Source organism: Magallana gigas, chromosome 9 (genome assembly GCF_963853765.1).
Source record: "Magallana gigas chromosome 9, xbMagGiga1.1, whole genome shotgun sequence".
NCBI lineage: Eukaryota > Metazoa > Mollusca > Bivalvia > Ostreida > Ostreidae > Magallana > Magallana gigas.
In genome coordinates, this window is record NC_088861.1 from 29950526 (window position 1) to 29977008 (window position 26483).

General features: G+C 31.6%; 1 protein-coding gene and 1 non-coding gene across 2 annotated transcripts; both read left to right on the plus strand.

Moving 5' to 3' along the window:
- The first annotated feature begins 4080 nt into the window (after positions 1 to 4080).
- LOC105324666 (uncharacterized) lies at positions 4081 to 8295 on the plus strand. Its single transcript, XR_010709065.1, has 4 exons — positions 4081 to 4549; positions 5808 to 5895; positions 6231 to 6378; positions 7874 to 8295. It is a non-coding gene; the product is annotated as an uncharacterized protein (transcript).
- A 12721-nt stretch (positions 8296 to 21016) lies between these two features.
- LOC117685384 (uncharacterized) lies at positions 21017 to 25815 on the plus strand. The gene is made up of 4 exons (XM_066070649.1): positions 21017 to 21683; positions 23140 to 23227; positions 23558 to 23717; positions 25554 to 25815. Exons 1-4 carry the CDS (start codon positions 21294 to 21296, stop codon positions 25723 to 25725), a joined length of 810 nt encoding a protein of 269 aa, XP_065926721.1. The 5' UTR covers positions 21017 to 21293; the 3' UTR covers positions 25726 to 25815.
- Positions 25816 to 26483: the final 668 nt, after the last annotated feature.

Here is a 26483-nt window from a genome sequence, read left to right on the forward strand (position 1 = left end):
TATTACCTTGTTATTTACATTTATTGGAGTCTCGCCATAAGTAACGCAATTATTATATATCACATACCGCCATATCAAATACATTAGTGGATCCAGAAATATGCTAACACCTTGTAGTTACTTTTATAATAACAATCTTCCTACAATACTATTTCAAAAACCATACTACAAATATGTTCTCTTAATCAAATATGTTAGCCTTAAGCTGGCGCACAAAATAACACTTAAGCAATATGAGCTGCAATTTTCATGCTGAATTTTTTTAACAAAATTGTTATTTTCTACAAAAATGACAAAAAATATCATGGTTTTTTAATTTCTGTTAGCCTTATTATAGTGGGAAAAGCCGTTAAGAAACCTTAATTGAAGCAAAATGGAAATATTGTCGTCCTGTACAAAAATTGGATTGCTATATATATTCTTTAAAAGAGAAATCTTTCTTCTGACAAAAATCAATGATTTTTTTCAATTCTGTAAAAGTTAAAGTTACACGCAGACTGATCGTACTAGCAGGGTTTTGCAGCAAAATAAAATTCTTAAAACTTCAGCTCATATTGCTTTAATAAGAAGCAAATGTTATGAAATGAAAGCATACAGTTTTTTATTTTTTCTTGTGAAAAAGATTATTTTGATTATTTAAAGTCCACGGGAACGTTAGCTTTAAAGCCCAACATATAGAGAATGCATTCATTGATTTTAAAACAAATTATATATTCTGCATCCAGTTAAGCGTGTCTATTAACCGAAGAAAAAATAAAAAAGGGGTGGAGAAAAAAACCCCAAGATTTCTCAATATGCTTCCGGCAGCGAGTGGAAGTACTGGCGAATAAAAAAGGTACCTACACCAATCTAGATGTAAATATTATATCATCTGCATCAAATATATATGTATTTTTAGCCATTCTTTAGATGACTCAAGAACACAATTTCACGCAAAATATTGGACAACTTTAGGAATACTACCGGTCTGCCATGAGTAAATGAATAAAATGAAAACGATATCAATGCACTACATTATTATGAAATCATTAATCAATTAATAATTAAATACTTATTGTCATTGATATGATAACAGTTAATTTTAGTTGTATTTATCCGCATTGACGGTATAATTCATTACAACTTTTTTCATAAAATAAACACTATTGATTTATCTACAGTCGATATATCAAATTATTGATATGCTATATACACACAGAACATCTGTTAGCATTTATTATTAAAAGTTATCTGATATCAGTTTCACTAATAATAACGATTTGAGTATTGATAACCATACAATTTAAAATCTTTTTTTTTTTCAAAACTGATTCACAAAAGCCGGGTGAAAAGATATCAAAGTTTAAAGACAACTCCTGGGGATCATGTACTTTACACCATTTACACCATTCATCATAATGACATTAGAAAGAAGAATATAAATAAGTGTAGTGGTAAGGATCTCAACAGTTTTAAAGATATTTGGTATTTTCCTGTATCATGGGGTCAGAACAATCCCATAAAAATACACGAAGAAAAAAGACCCCTTCCTCCCTGTAATAACTTATAAAAACCTCAATAGATCATTTGTCAATCATGCAAGGTTTAATGTGATGTGTAGGAAATTCTTTTTACCAGTTTATAAAACTTTTTAGACTCCAAATTATCTTTAAAATCATTAATTGATCATTCGACAATTAAAAAGAGTGTAAATGTAAGGTTCTTTTTTATTTCAAGGAAAAATAAATGCAAGGGTTTTTTTTTTATCTTAAGGAATAAAAACGTCATTTTATTCAGCTGACCGCTGATTGAAACGACATTTCGTTTTATTAAAAGGATTTCATGGACTGACACATGTAACTTACTCAATAGCGAATGGATAAAGTCTCGGACTTTTGACCCGTACATCCCAAATTCGAATTCAGGGGCTTTTGTTGTTACTTACTGGAATAATTAGTTTGGATATTAATTTTTTATCCCCAAACTGCTAATTTTTTAGCTTTTTTGACATTTGTACAGTTTATTTATCATTATATCTTTCATTTTCAACAAAATTCCTGTTAATTCAAGAGACTTTCCAGGTGTGTTATTCCACCTTAAGGAGGGATACATTCGCGGAGGGGGGGGGGGGTGTCCTAGGCATATGTTTGGCAATTTGAATTTTGGAGGGGGGTCTGGAGCCCCTGCCCCTTCTCTAGATCCGTGCATGGGATAAATGTAAATTTTTGCTACTATTACACAACAAGGATTAAATTTAATTGTTCAAAACCTTATTGCACATTTATAGGACAGTCCCTATCATATCCAAAGATATGATGTGTCTATTCATTAAATCATAAGAAGAGTTTTGGGATCTAGTTTTTGTAAGGAGTGATTAACGTCAATTTTCTGCTATTATTTTACTCCCTTGATGAAATTTTTCCAAAACCTTATGCACATCTATAGGACAGCCCTTATCATATAAAATTATGATGTGTCTATTCATTGAATTATAAGAGGAGTTCTGGGATCTATGTTTTTTAAGAGTGATAAATGTCAATTTTCTGCTATTATTTGACTCCCTTGATGAAACTCAAAATTTTTAAAACCTTATGCACATCTATAGGACAGCCCTTATCATATACAATTATGATGTGTCTATTCATTGAATTATAAGGGGAGTTCTGGGATCTAGGTTTTTAAAGAGTATTAAACGTCAATTTTCTGCTACTATTGGACTCCTTGGGTGAAATTAAATTTTTTAAATCCTTATTGTACATCTAAAAGATAGTCCCAATTATATCCCAAGAGATGACGTAGCTACTCAAAAAGTTGTAAGAGTGCCGGGAACCATACTTTTTTGCAAAAAACGTTATTTTTTGTTGCCGTCTCCCTAATAAATGAAAAAATTCTGAACAAAAAAAAAAAACCCCAACAACAACAAAATTGGCATTTTTCGATCACCCAATGCCCCCCCCCCCCCCGGACAAACTTGAAATTTCCATTACTTATTGCGCATCTACATGTATAGGACACCTCAAAACATATACCAAGAAATGATTTGTTTATTGTTTAAATGTGAGAGGAGTTCGAGGAAGAAGTTTTTTTGTATGAAAAAAAACGTCATTTTTTACCAATTATTTAACCCCCAAGATACTTTTTTAAACTTTTTTTTTACAAAACAGCATGACAACCCAAATCAAACACCAAAGTTCAGTTTCCTGGTTTATAAGATTTTAAAACAGTTTGAGAAAGTTAAACCTGACAGACGGACGGGCAAATAGACGGACGGACGGAACAGGGTACATGTAACAATAATATACCCGAATTTTCTTCAGAAAGTGTGGGTATAAAAATTGTAAACAGCAAGATTTCATACATAGTTATAGCATTAATTGTTAATACGTATACTATGACGCCGATAAAAAAATCAAAACATGTTAAACACATCTACACACATTGTGCTATATTTCCAGTAAGTTTGGTTCTTTTAGTAATCACCGCTGGTTTAGAAAAAGTTTATAACCTCGAAACAGGAAACGGACAAACGAAAGTGCTCTATAAAAATAAAAGTTTGTCATTTTGTTATGCTTACAAAATGTACTTTATTATGTATCAGGATAACTAAAACGGTCGAACAAGAACAGTAACTGTTTAACTTATTAAAAACTTGATTTGTCTTGAGCAAAACGCAGCGATGAAAACATTTAGAACATAGCACCATATTTGAAAATTGTTAGCATTGGTTTTATTGGATATGTTCTTAAAGACGGTTTACGATTTGTTTTTTCAAAATGTTCCGATTTTCGGGAATGGCCTCTGAAATATCATATGTGATAAACGAAAAGCACAAAAAATGATAAAGTCAACTGTATATTAATAATTTGACATGTTAAAGTGTCAAATAAGCTTCAGCACACTGTTAAAAGAAATTATGGATATAAGTCCAAACCTATCTCTTGTTTTTCAGCAAAGTAAAAGTGTTGTTAATTTCTATGTGTTAGTATAACTTATGTTTCAGTTTTGCAGCCAATAATATCAAAAGGATGAGCGAGATATAAAGTATTGAATAAAATGAGAGAGAACCATTCCTGTGTCATCAAATATTCATTGAACAAAGGAAAATGTTGTATGGATCTGATTTAAAACAAAAACGTACATTTGTCAAATTGATGGAGAAAAAGATCTGGTGTATTACATTAGCTCATGTTTGTTGAAGACTCTCTAACTGTACATGGTCGGGATACAACCAGCAATTATGTATCAATGCACAATAATGGGTACATATATGCCAAAGAATGTGTATATTCCTGTAATACTTTTTGTGTTTATTACATGCAATTGTTATCCAAAATCGTCCGCTATGAAAGAGGGATTCGAGCTCGGGAAAAAGCTACCATTGGTCCCATTTATGTTTTTAGACAAGTTTGGGTTGCAGATGTGTTTCAGGGAATGTGAGGCGTACGGCGCGTGTTTGTCTATCAACTACAATCGCAAGCACTTTGTTTGTGAGCTGAACAGTGGATGGAAAAGCAGCACTCTTTATTTGTTTAATGACAATGACTATGTCTACAAAGAGATACAACGCCCGGTAAGTTCCTTTTATTCAGTATGTTTTCAGCAGCCGCAATTTTTTTTTTTTCGGGGGGGGGGGGGCGATTTTTCAGGAACTGTTCTTAATTTTGGCCTCATTCAGCTACAGTTTCAGTATAATTTTTAACTTCTTTTCCGAAAGAATTCTTTATCTAAAAAGTTTAATAAAATCTTCAGGTAGTTTTGGTTTTTGAGCACTCAAAGATATTGTCCAAATATTACGTTTCGTTCATTATTGTAATGAGTCAAAAGAACAACTTCCTTTTGTTTAAGCAGGACAATTTTTGGGTGCTTTCATTTAAATGCCGAAATTAATATACAATAATGACATTATGAAATATAATGTAAAATACGAATTGTACACAAGTAGTTAACCGTGAGCACTGTTGTCAATAACAATTAATTAAAATGCTTTATAATATTTTTTAATGTTAAAAAAATGTATTGACCACAAAGCTAATAGTTTCCATCTTCTGTAGATCCAATGTTTTCACATCGTTTAAGAGCAATCCGTCTTTGTCTTTTCAGAATTTTGTTTTCTGATTTATATACTATTTTTGTATCATATTTACATGTATATGTTACAGCTGAAAAACACTAACAACATAACTCTAATACGTTGATACTTTGTTTTACGGACAGAGACTTATTAAAACATCAGAGTTTCCTTTATGACATCATATCAAAAATTAGAATAATAATCCCATTCTTTTAAGATATAAAATTGATTCAATTCTTTTCTATAACTATTTTTTTTCTTTCATGACATGATAAGAATTAAATATTTTACAGGTAATTGTAATGGGGGAAGATGCAGGGGAAACCCGGTAAATACTTTTAATGTAGCGAACATTACTTGTTAAGAACAAGTTTACATAATATTTGTGTGTAGGATAAAGGTGGTTATGGCCTGCACATGTGTAAGAGTAGCCAAACGTATCCATTCTCTTATTTTCCCCTTTGTCTTAATGTAAATACAGATCGACAGTGAATCGGGTTGTGACCCTATACTAAAATATAATTTAAGAAAATGCACTCACCATTCATTTAGTTGCAGAGTTTTAATTTTTTAAAGTGAACTAATTATTTGACAGTTTAGAGTCAGTGCATGCCGCAATTGGGATTAATATAGTCATCCTTAGAAATTATGTAACAACATGTAGTTGTTACGTGTTTTACTCGAAATCGTAATTGTATCTTTAAAAAAATATTGTACTTACTTGTTTGTTTTTCCTTTTTGGAACACTGGATGATAGGCAAACAAAACTTGTGGAGCTGTGACTTGCAATTCTTACTCGAAATGTGTTCGATCAGCATTTGGTAATTCGGTCTGCATTCCCGTCGGTAAGATTTTGATACTTCCAAAAGTGAACACAAACATTTATCTTTGTGCATATTATTCCTTTACTTATCAGGAATAAACAAGAAGGTATTAATAAAATTGACAATGAATTTGTTTGATTGTACAAATCCCCATTTAATCCATATTAATTTTTCTTCATTGCATATCATGTTTTATAAAATGAACATATTGGTGCCCTTGGGAAGGGACAGCTTGTTCAGAAAATGTTGTTTGTGTCCAGCACCCTTTTTAGTGCTAAGTTCATTCAGCGTGTGTTCTTGTCCGTGCGCATGTGACTGCGATCATTTCATGTAAAATTACTTGTTTCCTTTTACAGTAATTTTGCAAGTGAGACTGGCAAACGGGAGTCATTACGGAGAAGGACGTGTAGAAGTATTGTACAACAACGTCTGGGGAACCGTCTGTGACGACATCTGGAATACTAACAATGCTCAAGTTGTCTGTAGAATGCTGGGATACGATGGGTAAATATTTGACTGGTGTTAAATTTTTATTCATGAACCTGACATTTTAAATGTTATTATTTAAGGTCAGACGACACGTTTCTCAATGTTATATAACTTTTTCCAGGAATTTGTTTTTTGATTTACTACTACTTTGACAAGCTTTCTTGCAAAAAATAAGGATACATTACCAGGCATTTCCGCAAAATACTAGAGTAAGCAATTTCCTATATAATCTTCTTGAGAATACACTCAGTTTTGAATTGCTGATATAAAAATGTATGTGTATATAGATACAGCCGGGGCCAGGGTTTAAACTTACGACCTTAGAAACCTCCGTTTCTAGCAGTGTGCAGCCACCGTTCTAACCATTCGGCCATTTAGGTTTAAGATTGCAATAGCATAGAATTCTAATCATTTTAAAAATAATTATACATATTAATTTTAATGGAACTCTTTATTTCGAGGAGATACAAAAAGAGGAAAGTGTCTTCTTGTCTTAAAGTATACTATCAAATGAATTAAATGGTGTTATATGACAGCCTTTTTTCATCCTTTTTGGCATGTATTTTTGTGTTATTTTTGTCAGTCAAATGATACAAAAACGACAGGGCTGCCCAAAATTATATGAATTGTGTTTCAATCTTATGTATCTTAAGGGGACAAATCTCTTATATGACATGTCAACAAAAGAATTTATTTACCTTATAAGAGTTTTTATTAAGCGTGGCTGTAATATTTTGAGTAAAATAAAATGTTAATCTGACCACCAGTACCGGTGCTCGACCGTATTTGACCAAAGTGAAGGTTTATGTTATGGTGAAATGGACAATCAGATGACACTATATTAAACTTATACATTGAGTAACAAAACTTTATATCAATATATCAAATTATTAACTGTAAACCAACGTTCTTTTGCGACGACGTTGTTTTACTATTTCCAAGTCATACTTGTAAACTAGTTCACTGACACAAAATTAAAATTCGCGACTTAAACAATGAAGCTTATCTAGATAAGAACAAACAAGCCACGAGAAGTTTTTGCAATAACATTGACATCGCAAATCTTGTTTACAGCAAATAATTATCTTGTAATTATATAAGATCTAGATTCAGTGCTTATAAAGTTGAAACATTAGCATATTATTAAGTTAATACATTAGCATGTTATTTAATGTGTATGTGTTAAGGGGTAGCTGATATTATATATTTTCCGAGCTTCATTGGGAATCAGAACTCCAAGGCCTTTTTATGGAATGATACTGAATTTATTGTATAAACAGTTTCCACTGGTGATCTTTAATCATATACCATTATATTTAAAACACTCTCATTCTAAACATTTACTCATTAAATTTATCTTAAGGTAGATAGTACACGTATTGGTATTACAATGTTGAAAAGAATGAAGGCAATTATGATGAATAATGAACTTAAATAATTAGTCCTTTGATATATATCTGTAATAAAGAAATAGATAACTTTAAAAAACGTTTATTTATTACATATGTAGATCAGCTAATGCTACAACTCGTGCCTATTTTGGTCAAGGAAACGGACAGATTTGGATGGACAATGTTAACTGTATTGGTAATGAAACAATCCTTACGGATTGTCAATTCCTTGGATTTGGTATTCATAATTGTGTACATGCAGAGGACGCTGGTGTGATATGTCAGTAATAGTGAACTCTCTCAGTATAAACTGCGATAGCTCCCTCAGATGATTTGTTTTTTTATTTTTGTTTTTGTTTGATAGAGATTATATGTTCAACCAAGAACAATACTTTACTGTCATATATTCACATTTTCCAGTGTCTTTGCCTGTGATAATACTACGTATCGATTTTGTACTATATAACCCATAATACAAATTACGTCAAATTGAGGCGCCAGCGGGGTTTGCTTATTCATATTTGAATATTAAATAGCACGATAGCTTAAAATTATATAAATATAAGTAATAAGGAAGCATTCTTTGAATATTATGAGATGATAATTCCGGTCGGGGCGTGATCAAATCTATCATAAAGCCCTTAGGGCTTTATTAGATTTGATCACGCCCCGGCCGAAATTATCACCTCATAATACTCAAAGAATGATTCCTTATTCCTTATATCGATCCAATTTTAAGCTAATTGTGCATGCATGTACAGTACATGTAAATATAAGTAAGGAAGGGGGTGAAAAATAGGTCATTTTGGACTAAGTAAAAAAGAATAAAGAGAAAAGATAAACATTAAAAAAATCTATGCAGATATTACATAATATTATTTTCATGCATTGTAACGAGGTATATAATTGGTTCTTTTGACATCACGTGTCAAAGTATAAAAATGCAGATTGAGCTGTACTTTCTAAAAATAAGCTTTAAAAACTCAGATTGACCTGTACTTTCTAAAAATAAGCTTTAAAAACTCAGATTGACCTGTACTTTCTAAATATAGAAATAATTTTGTTTTAATCTTGCCAATTCTTCTTTGGAAAATAATATAACGAATGTAGCCCTTTCACTCGGTCAATCCATAGATATATCGACTTCACAGAAAAGCATATCGACCTCGCACTTCGTGCTCGGTCGATATGCTTTTCTGTGAAGTCGATATATCTATGGATCGACCTCATGAAAGGGCTATATTTGTATATTGTCAAACCATTATTCATTCAATGAATATAATTAGAATACAAAAAAAAACATAGATGTGAACCAGGAGGAAACAATAAAAGTCAGATAACAACAAGGTAAAAGAGACAAATAATACTGTACTTATAGTTTACACTTTTGACCAAAGTTAAATAAATTGCATTTTACAGACTGATCAGTTCTCTCCAAAAGTAAAAAAGGTTTTAGGAGGAAGCAAGTCTACGTATTTTGTAAGATTTTTTAAAACAGAAACATTCTCTCTCTCTCTCTCTCTCTCTCTCTCTCTCTCGCTCTCTCTCTCTCTCTCTCTCTCTCTCTCTCTCTCTCTCTCTCTCAAAAATTCGTTGATGTTAGTTGATTACTGTCAAAGTCTCACTAAGTTGACAATGATTCAAGGTAAGTGTAACTCTAATGGCGCTAGCCACAACGGTAGCACCGTAAAATATATTATAAATTTTTGAAGATTTTTACTACTCAACTTATGGTCCATATTATAACCTAGTATTTTTTAACATTTTTAACTTTTTAGTTGCCTTATTTGCTTTACATATGCAGGAAATACATCATTTTCAGCATTTGCAAAGTCATGATTTGTGGTGGTTGAAAAATTAGCCATTTTGCATTGTTAAATAATCCCAATTGTTTAAAGGTTCACAATTAAGACTGATTTTTTAAAAAAAATATACCGTCAAAAAATATGAACAATATGTGAATTAATGTTTAAAGTCAATATTTTTTACGGAAAAATACACTTGCAAATATGATTCCTCTGGATCATTATTTGGCATCAGGGCATTGTAAATCAAATTTTTCGTACAAACTATTCCAACGTATCATCGTTAAATCGTTTTTAGATTATATCATTACGACACAATGAGATATGTTGAATTACGACTAATATAACTTTGATACACATGCTCAGGGGCACAAAATTACTAATGTACCATTAATTACCTACTGATAACATTTTATTAATGTATTCGGACTTGTTTATTTGATTATTATGATGTGCTTTAACGTCATAACAACGGTCGACGATTACACGTACTGCTGCAGGTAAATAGTTCATATTGTCGTTAACTATTCTGTTAACACACACACACACACACACTCTCTCTCTCTCTCTCTCTCTCTCTCTCTCTCTCTCTCTCTCTCTCTCTCTCTCAATGATAAAGCATTACTAGATACGTGCATCGTACACTGTACTCATTGCTGACATCTACCAATGAGTTTTCATTAGAGTTTCAGGTAAAAACTCTTAATTATTTATTGTCTACATTAACCATGCTCATATGCTCTAGTAAACATACACACTTACGAAAGTACACTCTAACTACAATTAAGATATATAAATGACTTGATGTGTAGACATTTGTTACCCCCATTAAACTAACAAAGTATATTTTCTTTTATTCTTTTATTGAGTGCCTATATTTTATCGTTCCACTTTTTCCCCAATGTCTAAGAGATATGTTATATGTATAGTTAGATGATGTTTTCAGTTGTTCCGTTTCACCTCGTGTTGATTACTCCTAGAAATCGAAACTTTTACAATACCCAAAGATGTTTTGCTTAGAAAAAGCAGACTACTGTTTATTTCGTTTGGTAGTTTCACCCTATACAACAACAGTTTTTAAGGGACGTTTATTTCTGCCCAATGATAAACAATTTAAAAAAGACATGCCAGCTAATTATAAATGCGTATGAATTTAAATTTTAACCGAAAAAAAATTAGATGATTTTATTACGAAAACAATCGTTTATTGATTCATGAAGTAATTATTATTTTTAAATCATATTAACATCTATTGTCGATGTTCACTAGTTACTTGAATAAAAATGGAAAGAATTGTGCTAAAATGTTTTTTTAAACAATAGTTTTATGAATGTATGATTTTTTTCTGCTTTTTATTCAGTGTATCTAATAAAAAATACTATATCATTGCTTATTTGTTTTTTATGCTTTAATGTCAAAATCTTTGTACAAGCTTACTATTGTTCAGTATAATATAAACGTCTTTGAAACAAGTTAACTATTTAATTCTGGTGATGTAATCTCTTTCCGTCGGTCATGACTGGTCAATGCAGTCACATATTTGACAATTCTCATGCATCTTTTTTTATGAGTGTCTCAAACCACTATGTGAGACTTTTTATATTAAAAATTGCTGTATTTTGTCGGTATAATCATAATTTTGATATTATTATGCATATACGTTATAGAAAAAGCTTTAAATAAGATTTACAAAAGTTAATTATAAGCAGGGCCGTTATTATATTGTATATTTTTATATTATATTTACGGCAATTTGAATAGTGAACCAACCACAGAATTCGGTGGTCGGTTCATTATTCAAATTACCGTAAACGACCTTGTATAATCCAATTCACTTATTGAAACCGACAGTCATGTAGTAAAGATTGTCACTTGCTGAAATGACCTGACAATAGACATAACTAGCTAGCCTGGCGAAAAGGTAAGAAATACACCATATACTGTTGAAATAGGAATACTATTTAAGGGGCTGGATAACATCCTGTAACCCATATTTGGTTTTTCAGATTTGATTAGGAAAGGGCCCTGGTAATGTTCAGTCGACCCATTAAAGGAATTGAGTTTACACAACCAATAACAGGCATAGCTAGCCTAATGAATGTAGCAATTTCGTATAATACAGATATAATCGGGTGGCTAAAACCCTGTATCACGAACTAGCTATATAGATATTTAGTGAGGATTGTACACCGGTAGTGTCCAGTCGACCCTCAAAAGCAGTTTGGTTTACAAGACCATTAACAGGCATAGATAGCTAGGTTAATATGCAAATTTCGTATAATACAGTAGTAATGGGGATACAATTTAAGGAGCTGACTAACACTAACAGCCTGTATCGTATATTGGGGCTTTCATATTAAGTAAGGTAAGGATTGGCCGCAGAAATTTCCAGTCGAACCTTAAACAGAATTGAGTTTCTACGACTAGTAACAGCATACATGTAGCTAGCTTGGTAAAGATAGCAAATTTCGTTAAAATAAAGGTATAATGGGAATATTTTCGAGTGACTGGCTAACACCCTGTATCCCATATTTATGTCTTCATATTTGGTAAGGATTGGGCCCCGGAAATGCCCAGTCTACCCTCTGAAGGAATTGGGTTAACACGAACAGTGATAGGCATAGCTTGCCTGGTGAAATTATCAAATTTGGTATAATGCAGTTTTAATGGGAATAATATTCAAGAAGCTGGCTTACACCCTTTATCCCATATTTGGGCCTTCATACATAATGAGGATAGGGCTACGGGAAATTCCAGTCGACCCTCAAAAGGAATAGGACCAGTAAAGGCAAAGCTAGCCTGGTGTATATAGCAAATTTCGTATAGTTCAGTTATAATGGAAATATCATTTAAGGGGTCTACTAACACCCTGTATCCCAGATTTTGGGCTTCTTATTTAATAAGGAAGGGGCCCCAGGAATGTTCCGTCGACCCTTAAAAGGAATTGGGTTTACACGACCAGTAACAGACATATTTATGAAAATAGCTAATTTCATATAGAAGGCTATAATTGGAATACTATTATTGGAGGTGAATTACTTAATATTCATATATTTTTTTTAAATATGGTGCTTGATCAAAATAGTTCACATTTAAAAAGGAGTTATTATTATCACATCAGTCATCAAAACCCTTTTAAAATTAAATATTTAAGTCAACACTAGCACTCTGAAACTGAGCAGAGGTCAATAAGTTTAGGTATTACATGTAATTACATTTATATGTATGTATAACTTTTTATTTTTATAGTGTTTAAAATCGATAAGGAGACTAGGGGTAACGTGATATGTTCTTTAAATACGTGAACGATGTTAAACTGATATTTTTATCAATAGGGGTCTTTGGTCAACTTGTGTTATCTATCAATGCATAAACCAGAGGTCACATGGCGTGCTATTTCATAATTATTTGTATGCCATATGATGTATTATATATCATATGAGTGTTAAATGATAATACGAAAAAGTCGACAGTTCATGCCCCGGTGTGGCCACTTGATGTGTGTTGTGAGACAAGCATTTAATCTACATACTTTTTAGCCGATACTGATAGAATTGAGTACCGGCTCAGGCAGGTAGTTAATCTGCGATGGAGTGGTGTCTAGCCCAGAGGGAGTCTTATGACTTTCATCCAATTAACACTACGGAAACCAGAAATAAAACAACGACTCTCATTGGTCGGAGAAAGAATGAAAGTATTTACGCAAATACGTTCAACAATCTTGATTACCTCTTCACAGAACATGAAATGATTTGGTTGTGCTTTAATACCGCTGAATCGAGAGAAACTGTCGTTTGTTTTAAAGATTATAAGTTTGTCACTAACACTTTCTTTCCAAATTGAAACTTACTGTTAACTAATCAACTATCAAAAACAAGGCTTTAAAAAGGAATTTGTACAAGTGTAAAATTGCTTGGCAGCTGCCACGGCTAAAGCTTCCGCTTCACATAGAAAGTATCAAATGGGCATTGCCTTAGTTAGTAATTCTGAGTCATATTTCTCATCATGTGATATGTCATTTAAAATTTGTATGTATTTTGACATGTTTATACATTGAAGTTTAATGCATGTATATATATATATATATATATATATATATATATATATATATATATATATATATATATATATATATATATATATATATATATATATATATATATACACACACATTTAGTATGTTCATTTACTTGTATGTTAATGTTTATGTCTGTATCATACAACTTGTTCACTCTTGCTGATCTGTGAATTGTGCATTATGAATGTCTATTGTACAATACTCCTGTTACACCTTTGAAGGTTCTTTATTGGTCAATGAAGAAATTGAATTAGATTATACTGCTTTAAAGAACTATTGAATTTTTATGATAGATTATGCTTATGAGGATTTATAATAATAAATTTTAAAAAGTATTTGCTTGTCAAGATATCTGATAATTTTGGCACTCACTTTCAAAACCGATGCTATGTCCCTGATACATACATTTTAGATCTCGTGCAGACTAGGATTATAGCTAGGACAGAGCACCAATGGTGGCTAAAATACTTTGAGTTGCAAGCGAGCTGTTGATAGTAGCTGTAGAGAGATTAAGATTTATAACATCGAACAAAAGTGGTAAATTGAACAAATGGTGCAATATAATGAAATAAATATTTGCACACACCACATTTTTGCTCTAAAAATACAAAATGATTGGTAAGTACGACGGCGTAAAATAGACAAAAACCCATATAAAAAAATGAATAAACCTTGTAAGCTCTGACGAATTATCTAATTGTTCGAACGAATAAGTTATTTGTCTATTAAAACATTTAAAGACTTTTTTAGAGTAGTTTAGACTATCTGATGGAGCAATGATGTAGATTACGGGGTGGGGAGCTGTGATCAAGCCACTTGATTCCTGGATTGTCTATTTTCCTTCAAACAATACATATATACGCATAAATACTATACTAGTCACTGCTATTTCTACAATATCTGACATTTTTTGCTGCCAGAGTATATGTATAGGCTCAGTTCTCCAAATCTATTACAATTTTGCATGTCGGTAAAGAGTGGGAGTAATTGCTCTGCCATAGCGCAAAGTTTTCTGTCATAGTTACAAAAAATATAAAACCTACCTTGCCTAGAATTTGTACCCCATGCGAGGATCTAGAGGGGGAGTCGGCCCCACCTCTGAAAACAGAATTAGCAAAACAGAACACCTCCCCCGGGAAATTTTCTGTACTCGCGCATATCCCGTAAACTCGGTGGACATTTCACACCTGGTATGTTGGTATGAGAGAGAGAGAGAGAGAGAGAGAGAGAGAGAGAGAGAGAGAGAGAGAGAGAGAGAGAGAGAGAGAGAGAGAGAGAGAGAGAGAGAGAGAGAGAGAGAGAGAAATTTCAATTGACTTAATGGCATATACTCAACCGTTTGACCTAGATCCGCCTCATTTACATAAATTATGTTATAAAACATTGAGTAATTGGTCAAAGCAAAGGCATATTTCGTGTGTGTGTGTGTGTGGGGGGGGGGGGGGGGTTCTTTGCTGCCTATAAACTTTTTGGAAGCATAGTGTTGATGAAGAAATCAACAAGACTCGTCAAATTTGTGTCTTGTGCGGTTTATTTAATTTATAAATACATGCAGTGAGGGCGACCTTGACTTTCTTGTCGACAAACTGATAAGCTTTTATCTTTTTTTTTTTTTTTTGGGGGGGGGGGGGTAGGTGCCATATGACAGTTTTTCGCAGAAAAAAAACCGGGTCAAACTTTACAAAATAGGAAAATGTGAGGTTTGTGTGGTTTTTATGGATATAAATTGCTAGACTATTTATTTCATTTATTTTGTGGATTGAGAAGTTCATGTTTATTTCTTCGATTTATGACACTTTAGTACCAATAGACCTTTTTATCAGATGTGGTATGAAAATGCGAAAATCTGGCCTAAATTTTCACTTTCGATTTTATAATTGAAACAAAGGAGGGGGGGGGGGGTTCAGAACATGAAATCCCACTCGAAAGGAACGTGATAGATTCCCAATGAGTTGTTGATAATTTGCATGGGTAAACATTAACCTTCAGATCCTATCGAAGTTTATGGGGTCGCCTAGGATTAAGGCGTAGTTCGGGGCCTACGTGCATTAAATATCGAAAAAAGGGCATTTTTCAAAAATTCCCGAGATTCCCCCTGGTTATTCTAAATAATGTTTTATGTACGTTGTACATGTTTTCTTCTAAAAATTCTGAAATGAAGGAGTCATGACAATGTTTCCCTTACATTTAAACAAGTTTCAACAAATTAAAATTCCACTTTAAAATAAAACAGAAATATGTCCATTATCTGCTTCACGTTTCCTCCACAAAAAAAACCTGTCCTCTGCAACATAAGGTGAAATATGAAAGTATAACTCGTATTTCAGCAAAGAAAGTAATCGGACAAAAACTGAGAAATGAATTTCAAATAATAAAGTGACGTGTAAAAAAAGCCGTATATCATATATTTTCAATACATTATAAAGTTTTACACCAATCAAAGACTGGTCTTTCCTGGGACGCATTCTCACTGAATATGAAGCCCCAAATATGGGATTCAGGGTATAAGCAAGCCCCTTAATTGATATTCCTATTATAACTATATTATACAAAAATTCCTGTTTTTCACCCGGTGAGCTTTGCCTGTTACTGGTCGTATAAACCCAATTCCTTTTGCAGGTCGACTGGAATATTCCGGTACCTCGCCCTCACCGAATATGAAGCCACAAATATGGGATACAAAGTGTTAGCCAGCCTCGTGATTGATATTCCATTAAAAATCGTATAAAAATACGAAGTTCGCTATTTACATAAGACAAGCTATGGCTGTAATGGGTCGTGTAAAACCAGTTTTTAAAGGTCGATTGAACGTTCCCGGGGCCTAATTTTTACCGAATACGAAGCCTCAGATATGGGATACAGGGTGTTAGTCATCCCATTGAATGACATTTCCATTAAGACCGTATTATACGAAATTTGCCATTTCACCAGGCTAGCTATGCCTGTTACTAAACGTGTATACTCAATTTCTTTTGAAGGTCGAGACTCTCCCGGGGCCCCACCCTCACCGAAAATGAAGACCCAAAAATGGGATACGGGGTGTTAGCCAGCCTCTTGAATGATATTCCTATTGCAACCGTAAATGATGTATTCTTTACCTTTTCGCCAGGCTACATGTAGCTGTATACATGTAATTATTACAGCTTTTGGGTCTTTTCTGGAAGTGACAATTTTTGCTATATCACTGTTTGTTTCAGTGAAAAAAAAGTAAGTTAATGTTGATTTTAGGTTTACGTTTATTTGCATACTTACGGAAATTTTAAATAATGAATCGACCACAGAATAATATTCGCTATTCGAATAGCGATTAGTAAAAAGCGAATAGTACTCCATCATTTGAATGCCCTTTTTATGACAGTACGTCAAAACATGGTAATTTTAATGCATTGTAAAACAGTTTATATCGCTAAAATTTTGTGTCCGTCTCTGTGGCTCAATTGGTCAAACTTTGATCTACTGTGCAAAAGGTCCCGAGTTCAAATACAGTAGAGAATTTTATTTTCATGAAGAGCTGTAAAATTAAATTTTTTTCCCAAAAATGATTTTATCCTGTCGTTTTCAAGTCGAACATATCCATATTTTTAAGTAATTCAGAAAGAGTAAACAGAACCTTTCCCAGATGTGTGGAGGACCCTTGAATTTTAATGACAGAAGGTTCAGGTTTTTTTAAATTATTAATTAATCGTTTAGTAACAACTGTTCAAATATTCAAAAGCCTTAAACTTTGTTAAAAGACATAAGCGGTAAACTTTAGCAAAAATATGATTGTAGTTTTTATTCAGGGTCTACAAAGTTTAGAGCTCATAGTGTGAATAGTTATCTGTCGACTTATCATTTATTTTACACAATCATGTAATTCTACTTTTATTCTTTTATGTCAGGCCCACAAAGCGTGCAATGTTTGCAAAACATTTATGTGATATCTTTTACACAAGTGTTTAAAATCCATTTTAGGCATCCAGCTCTAATTTACCAATAATTGATAAATATTTTTAGACAAAATCGAACGTTTTGTAAATGTCGTCATTGTCAATAAATTTCCAAAGGGGGTACACATTTCCGAGAGGTGATAACAAAATAACAAGCATGTAAACATATACTTTTCTTATGTGTATATATATATATATATATATATATATATATATATATATATATATATATATATATATATATATATATATATATATATACGCATACCTTTTATTTAAAACTAGGCTTTCTAGGCGCAATTTGTGCCGATTATAGGATTACCTTATATAAGCAAACACTGTTTGATACCCTTTGACAGCTGTACAAACTAAGTTTCTTGAATCTGTAGATTTTGATTCAATTTATACATTGCAAGATACTTTGAAGATTTTAAATTGTAGTAATAATTTTTAAGCCAGGCTTTGTGCAAACATTGTGTCTTTTTGTCCATTTTTTTTAAGAAAAAAAAAAAGTAACCCTGACATTTAAAAAATCATCTTTGGAAAAAGACCTACAACAAAAGATCTTGATCACCACTGCTTTTGTAACACGAGACCAATTTTTCTGTATTTTGATCACAGTGATTTTTAACACACAGACAACGTATTTAAGAAACAGCAACGTCTTAAGAATTTTGACTTTTAAAAAAATTGAATTATAATGCCAGAAGTTTAAATGTACATCCAAGCGATACAGGATTAATTGTACTTTACATTATATGCGTAGTCATAATGATACAGCTGGTATTTCTTTCAAGTAACAACTTTAATTGTAAAATATACTGCACTTTATTGACAATGATGACAATTGAATCTGCTCATTTTCTACATGTATATTCATTTATACAAAAGATATACTACAATAAAAAAACAATTTATCAAACAAAATTAGTGCCGAGAATTGTACCTCATCAACATTGTTGTCGATACTATATGACATCTATATGGGTATATCTCTCTAACTATTTTTAGAATTGGTAGGACAACACAGTAGTGCCTTTAAGTAAAAAAATAAAGTAAAGGAAGTAAAATCCTATACTATATAGTGTATATACACACATGTATATTGTGACACGTAATATCAGAATGCATGATACAATATGATTTGCAATTTCAAAAAATGGGTGTCAAATTTCAAGAATATTTAAAGGAAAGAATTTGATTTTTTTATGTCGCTCTTTTAAAAATGCCAATTCCCTACACTACTTGTTTTTAAATTTTCAGAGGGTTTTTTGCCAAAAAACAATTATGACTTCACAACACAAAATTATAACACGAGGGAGATAATCTGATGAGCTTTCATCTAAGGGGTCCCTCGTTGCTGAACGAAAATTAGAGCCGGAGCTAGGAATCCTAATGTTAACATTATTGCCTTCGGAAAATGCATTTGTGGCATTTACCAACATAATTAGATATATGTTACATTAAAAGTTTAAAATTTATCAATTTAAACTTAACTATAACAGTGCCGAAATTGGGCGTTAACCTTTTTTAAAATGAGTTACCTGATTGGTCAATTTCAAGTCCGTAGAGTGACCGCGTTGGTAAGTGATTTTTACGAAATCACTTTCCAATTGCGGCTCATCGAAATAAACATCTTTTCATTAATTTCTACGGATTTTGATTTTGATTCCTCAGGTAAGCTCAAAATTATTTATAAGTACTTTTTAATAATATTTATTATTTAGGAAATCTTATTTTAAGACTATTTTGAAAAGTTTTTATTATTTACTTGTAAAGGAATTTGATTAATAAATCATGACAATTCTTAAATTATCAAACCTAACTATAAAGATTCTGTTCAACTTATATTAATTTTGTTATTGAACTAAATAACGTAAGTAATTCGTTATCCTTAATATATTAATTAGTTTCACGAATTTTTCATATTTCAACTTTAAATTTTACCGCGCTAAATTAAAAGAACTCTTCTGTGCTAAGAGATAAACAAGTTAACGTATACTAAACGAAAATAGAAATTTTATCCGCTAAATTCTAAAACATGTCAAAATCTTAAGTACTTATTTTATTCTTTCGATAATTCATTTTCGATCCATCATGTTATTATAAAGGAAACATTTTATAGGTAAGCCGTGTGCTTGATCTTGTTTTGATTTTTTTATATGTCTATATATTGTTTATCTGTTTATTGTGTTTCGGAACTTTTGTTATCTCTTCGATTTTATAACATGCTTTTATTATTTGTGTATTTCATTCATTTTCATTATATCACTTTCCAATTGCGGCTCATCGAAATAAACATCTTTTCATTAATTTCTACGGATTTTGATTTTGATTCCTCAGGTATTGTGAACGTGAGTTCCTCACATAGCCACAAATCTGCTGAGCTATTCCCGAAACATCACGACGGTGAAAACCAGAGTGAGATATATATTCCATCTTTATATTTTATAATAGCGATATTAACTGTGGTTTTTCACAACTAAACGAAATACCATTGAAACAAAACAAACCTACTCAAAATGTTTTGCATTAGAATAGCTTAAAAAAAATTAAAATCTTTTATATACAGGATCTTTTCAGCTTCACTGTTCAGAAATTTTGTAAATGATTCCACAAAGCTTGTTTTATTATAGCTGTTTCTTAGATTGATCGATGTAATCCATGAGCTTTTTTTTAAAATATATTTAAATACATTCAATTACTTGTAATCATAGGCAGACTCAGTTACAAATTACTTACAATTACTTTGAAAAATGAAATGTTTTACATATATTGCAATTACTTTTTTCAATTTAATCATCCCTAATTTGTAAGTATATTTGTTTTTCATCAATTAAAATATCGAAACATCGATGGATCCAGAAATGGTCTAACACCCTGCAATTCATTTAGAAAAGCAAAAAAAAACTCCTACAATATTTTTTAAAAAATTATTTAAAGTATTCGTTTAACAAAAGGTGGTGTAACATGTAAATATTCAATTTGAAAAAAAAACATATTCAAGAATAAACATTATGATGTCAAAGCACACCATATTCTTATTTGTACTTGTAGATGAAAAAAGGTTGATTCATCATAAATCAATTAGGTAATTTATAATTAATGAAATTGCATCTACAGGGTAGAATCAAAAACAATTTGACCCAAGTAACGTATTTGAATAATTGTTACATTGATTTTATTGTATATAATTAATAGTACGGTTACAATTTTCCCCTTAAGTGTCTGCTTAAGGGGAGGCGTGTAAATTGATAAATTGATAAACTCAATTGTACAATAACTTTTGATGTTATATAATCAAATATGTCCAAATACCGTTGAAAAGAAATTGGAGACAGATGTCAACTCTTAGCTATCTATTCTTTGCAAGCGCGGATAATATGTTGTATTGTTAATTTCGGTTTATTAGTCCGCTTTTTTCCACGTAGAGAGTCAATCCTGCGACTGATAACATCAATATGGTAAGCAAACTGTATTGCATCGTATTGAATAAAAAGGCAAAGAAATCCTTCTTCTGTCAACAAATTTTTATTGAACAAAAAATGTCGAAAACGCATGCAAATATAGACTTAGTGAAAGCCACCCCCTAATGCAATCTTGTAGCCAATCAGATTATGTAATATGCATAGGGTTGAAAAAAATAGGTGTATGCTTCTTTTTTAGAACGGAAACATACATCAGGCAAATTGATATAAAAATACTCCTGGTTTGTTTACTTTAGTTCATGTTTGTAAAACACTTTTTAACTTCACATGATCGGGATACAACCAGCATTATTTATCAATGCACAAAAATGAATATGTCAAAAAATGTAGTAATTCCAGTTATTCTTTTTGTTTTCATCATATGCATCTGTGATCCTAAAGTTTTAGCAAATGAAGAGGTCTACAAGTTCGGGGAGAAATTACCAATGACACCTTTTGTGGTATTAGACAAACTCGGTTTGCAGATGTGTTTCTTGGAATGTGAGGCCTACAGCGCTTGTTTGTCTATCAACTACAATCGCAAGGACTTTGTTTGTGAGCTGAACAGTGGAAGGAAATACATCTTTTTTTCTTATTCTTATTTTTTGATTAACGACAGCGACTATGTCTTTAGAGAAGTACATCACCCGGTAAGTTTCTTTTACTCAGTATGTTTTCAGCGGCTGAAAATCAAATATGATTATTGAAAACATAGGTTAAGGAAGCATATGCATAATTTAGCGTCTTATTTCGACACTTACATACTAAATTGTAAGATTAATTACCATTTACAATGAGACCAAAGACTTTGTATTTTCCTTGTAAAAAGATGTCAATAAAAAGAGTCGGGTAGTTCTTTACTACCCCTTCGGTGTATCATCACGTGATACGCTTTGATATCCTACATGTATTCAGGATTATAAAATGAGGTAGAACAACTCTAAGACGAGATTTCCACTTAAAAATATACATTTCAGTTCTATAAAAACTACTGCTAGAATCCTATATTTACTTATAGATGCAATAGTTATATATCCAGTACCAACAAAATCTTTCCAAACTTTGTACAGTAAACGTTTGCACGAAAAACGGTATGATGCACTAAAGCAACAGGGCACATAGTTGTAGCAAAACTTTTAAATTTGAGCATTGATCAAACGATTGATAAGTATTTTATGTGAAGTTCAAAATATACGGGGTGTTGTTCTAGTTGATATTTTATATGATAAAACAAAAACAACAGAGGAAAGCCTGGCGGAGGAATATTGGTATAATAACATACCTTTTAGCGAATATTTTGATATCTACAGGATGAATCACTGCAATTCAGTCCGCTGAATGTTAACTGAAAGGTCTGGAAAGGTGACTGAATGACACAGCTATGCCATTTAGTCACCTTTCAGTTACCGTTCAGTCACCGTTCAGTCACATTTCAGTTAACTGAATGGCAGAGGTTCATCCTGTGATCTATTTAATCATCCTCTTGTTTTGTGTGAAACAAAACAAGTCGAAATACTATATAAGAGTTCTTATATTTCTTGTATTCTAAATGCTGTTCATTTTACATAACATTTCACTTTCAGTCGTGACGTCATCAATTTGTAAATCTACCTATTACAATCAAATCTATAGAAAACATTTTTTTAATTTTTTCTCATTTTTGTCAAGGTTTCTTTGCATTTACATTTGTAAATGTATATGTACTTTATAACTAAGATTATTTTTTTATTTCGCGGAATAATACGTGTAAATTAAATATCATTTTTCTTTATTAGGTCTAAAAATTCTCAAATGTTTAAAACATAAAATTGATTTATTTCTTCCCCTATAATTACCCTACAGTTTTTGTATATTATCAGATACAATGTTTTACAGGTTATTGTAATAAATACAGATATTATGAAACGCCTTCTAGTTACTTAAGATGTTAAGAATACCTAAACATTAAAGTTAATGATGATTATGACCTGTGTTAAAGTGACCAAACATACCAAGTCTCAAAAACTTACAGACCAATAGTACATTTTTTTTAAATCACGTTGTGACTATAGATCTATTTCAACGCATAGATTAAAACTTTTCCCTTTTTTTAAATTTTGATGATAGGTGAACAAAACTTGCGGAGATGTGACGTGTAATCCTTACTCAAAATGTGTTCGAACAACAGTTGGTAATTCGGTCTGCATTCCCGTCGGTAAGATTAAGATTATTTTAAAGAATAATAATTATTTTATAAATTTATTATTTCTTTACTTTTTGGGGGGAAAACAAGAAAAAAGAAAATAAATCTTCAATGAATTTATTGAATTGTACAAATCCCGATTTGATGCATATCAATTGTTCTTTTGCTATATGAAATTTTACATAAAGAATATTTGGGTGCCATGAAGAAAGGATAATTTTTCCCGATTTTTTATGTTTAAATTGTTTTTGTCGCTGATCATCTCTAGTGCTTGATAAATTCAATGTGTGGGCGTACCTGCCTGCGTTGGTTTTATGTAAAATTCCCTGTTTTTAATTTCAGTAACTTTGCAAGTAAGACTGGTAAACGGGAGTCTAGATGAAGAGGGACGTGTAGAAGGACGCTTAGAAGTATTGCTTAACAACGTCTGGGGAACCGTCTGTGACGACATCTGGAATACAAACAATGCTCAAGTTGTCTGTAGAATGCTGGGATACGATGGGTATAACATTGACTGCTATTATATCTTCATGTATGAATATGACATTCTAAATGATATTATATGGCACGATATTGTTATCTGTTTGAGGAAGTACTTTTTAGTATTGTTATATTTTATTCAGTCAAAGAATATAAAGTCGCTGAGCTGCCAAAAACTACCAAAAAGTTCCGTCATCATAGGGTGACTGTATTAATCTAATTAATGTATTAAAAAAAATTACAAAAAAAATTACATTACTTCTTTTAAAACAGCGTTAACAAAACAAAAATTCACAGCGTAATATTTAAGTTTCTGCTAATACAAAATGTGAATCTGAACACCTGCGCTAGGCCGCTTAGGATCAAAGTAAGAGTATATGTAATGATGAGATCGACATAATGAGATGCATATGGAATGAATATGATAAGATGTATATGGAATGAATATAATAAGATGCATACGAAATGAATATAATAAGATGCATATGGAATGAATATTTATAATAAGATGCATATAGAATGAATATGATAAGATGCATATAGAATGAATATGATAAGATGCATATGGAATGAATATGATAAGATGTATATGGAATGAATGTAATAAGATGCATGTGAGGCTATATATAACTTGTAGTTTAAATTACTAAGCTTTGCATGTTTCTGTCAATTTAACCACTGTAAACAAACTTTTGTTTTCGTCAACGACAATATTTTGCGATTTCCTTGTGATACATCAAAACTAGTAAGCGGGCAAATTTCCGTCACCGGTGCTGTAAAATTAACTTTTTGAGTGCACTTCATAAAAAACAGACCAATCTTATTTTCCTCGTTATGGTCTCGTGGAACTTAAAAATGCATGGAATTAACAAAACTAGTTATATGTCTGTATAGTTCGGAAATGGAAATGCTTTTAAAATATGCGAAATCATTTAGGGAATACTTTTAAATCAAATTTAAATTTTAATCGCACTGCGAAATATAATATCTTATTTTTATAAGCTAATACACTGAATTTAAATAATCGTCCTTTAATAATTTCAATTAGTTTCTGGGTTCGACTTCTGATCATTTTTTTTAATTAACGTTTGAAATTTGGGCAACTAAATTCAGGTCTATGAAATATAAAACAATTTTAAATAAAAGACTGTATAGTACATTTTCTAATGAAACAAAATACCCCCTGTTATGCTACTTCATTGCTTATATCGTTATAGTATAAAACTTTAATAATAGCATTTACCATTCAAACATTACTTGATCTTGTTTACCATAGAATATCACAAAGAAGGATAACTCCATCTATCATCTTATTAAAAGAATTTTTAAAAAATAAACTGAGGAGTTTTTTGTATTTTAGTGTGCTTATTACTTTAATAAGACGTTCAAAAGACAAACAACTCGCGGTTAGGTTCAACCTCATTTTATTCTAAATAAGAACGAATGAGCGGCGATGAGTATTTGCAAAAACGTTGATATCGAGAACCTGGTTTAAAATAAATAGTTATGATTTTAGTTATACATGTATATATATAACATGAGTGTGACCGGTCAGCAGAGGATGATCACTCCTCCTAGCAACCTGATCCTACCTCTATTTTTTTTAGAGGTCTGTGTTGCCCTGCTATGAATTTCTATTTCATTATACGGATTTTTGAGATGGTTGACAGTTTGTTATTGTCATTTTTTTCATGTACAAGATTTAGTGATCATTATGTTTATGCATTATTAATGTATTGTTAAATCAGAATTAAGTAAAAAGGTAAAATCAGATCTTAATTAGCTTTATTTATTAATATATTACAAATTTATAGTATGTTTGTTAAATAAAGCAAAATTAAAAATCTTTTTCTAATAGATCAGCAGAAGCTACAACCAATGCTTATTTCGGTAAAGGAGTCGGGCAAATATGGATGGATGATGTCAGCTGTAATGGGAATGAACAATCTCTTAAGGAGTGTCCATTCCGTGGATTTGGTATTCATAACTGTGGACATTCTGAAGACGCCGGTGTGATATGTCAATTATAATACTTATCAACTTACAGTCCACATAATGACTTCGATTTTTGGATCTTGTTGAATGAATTGTAGTTCCTTTTTTTCTCTGATATATTTTCTGTAAACATCCAATAGATATAATAGTTTTCATGATTAGCAAACGTTTGGTTTGTGATAGTTTTAAAAAAGTGGTAAATGATAACAATTGTTATAAGATACACACTTAAGATTGAATGTGAAATGTGTTTTAATAAATCTTCTAAAAGTGTCAACAGTATGTTGATCTTTAATGTCAATAATACTTTAGGGGAACAAAAATCCCAATTCCACTGCATCATTGTTGGCGTCAGGACATTGTAAATAAAACTTTACGAACAAAGCATTCAATGGAAAGCCGTATGGTACCCCGAATTATTTTTATAATTTACTACATTTTATGGTAAAAAAAAATGTCCTACCCCCCAAAAACTTTTCCATTTCCTTCTCTTTTTTATTTTCACGACACAATAATTATAATTGTATCTGCACAAAATTGTAAAAGTCTGGTCAAAATATATTATGTAATAAAATATAATAATAATAAGTGGGTACCATGCGGTTTTCCAGACGATTCAACCTTATCATCTTTAAATCGTTTTTAGATGTAAATCATTTACTACACAATCAAGTAAATTGACGTACAACAAATATAGTTTTGACGCAAATGTTCAAGGGCACAAAAACTAGTAGGGCAGCATCGCTTTCCTAATGATTTACATTTTTTGATTTGTCGAAATGTGTTTATATGA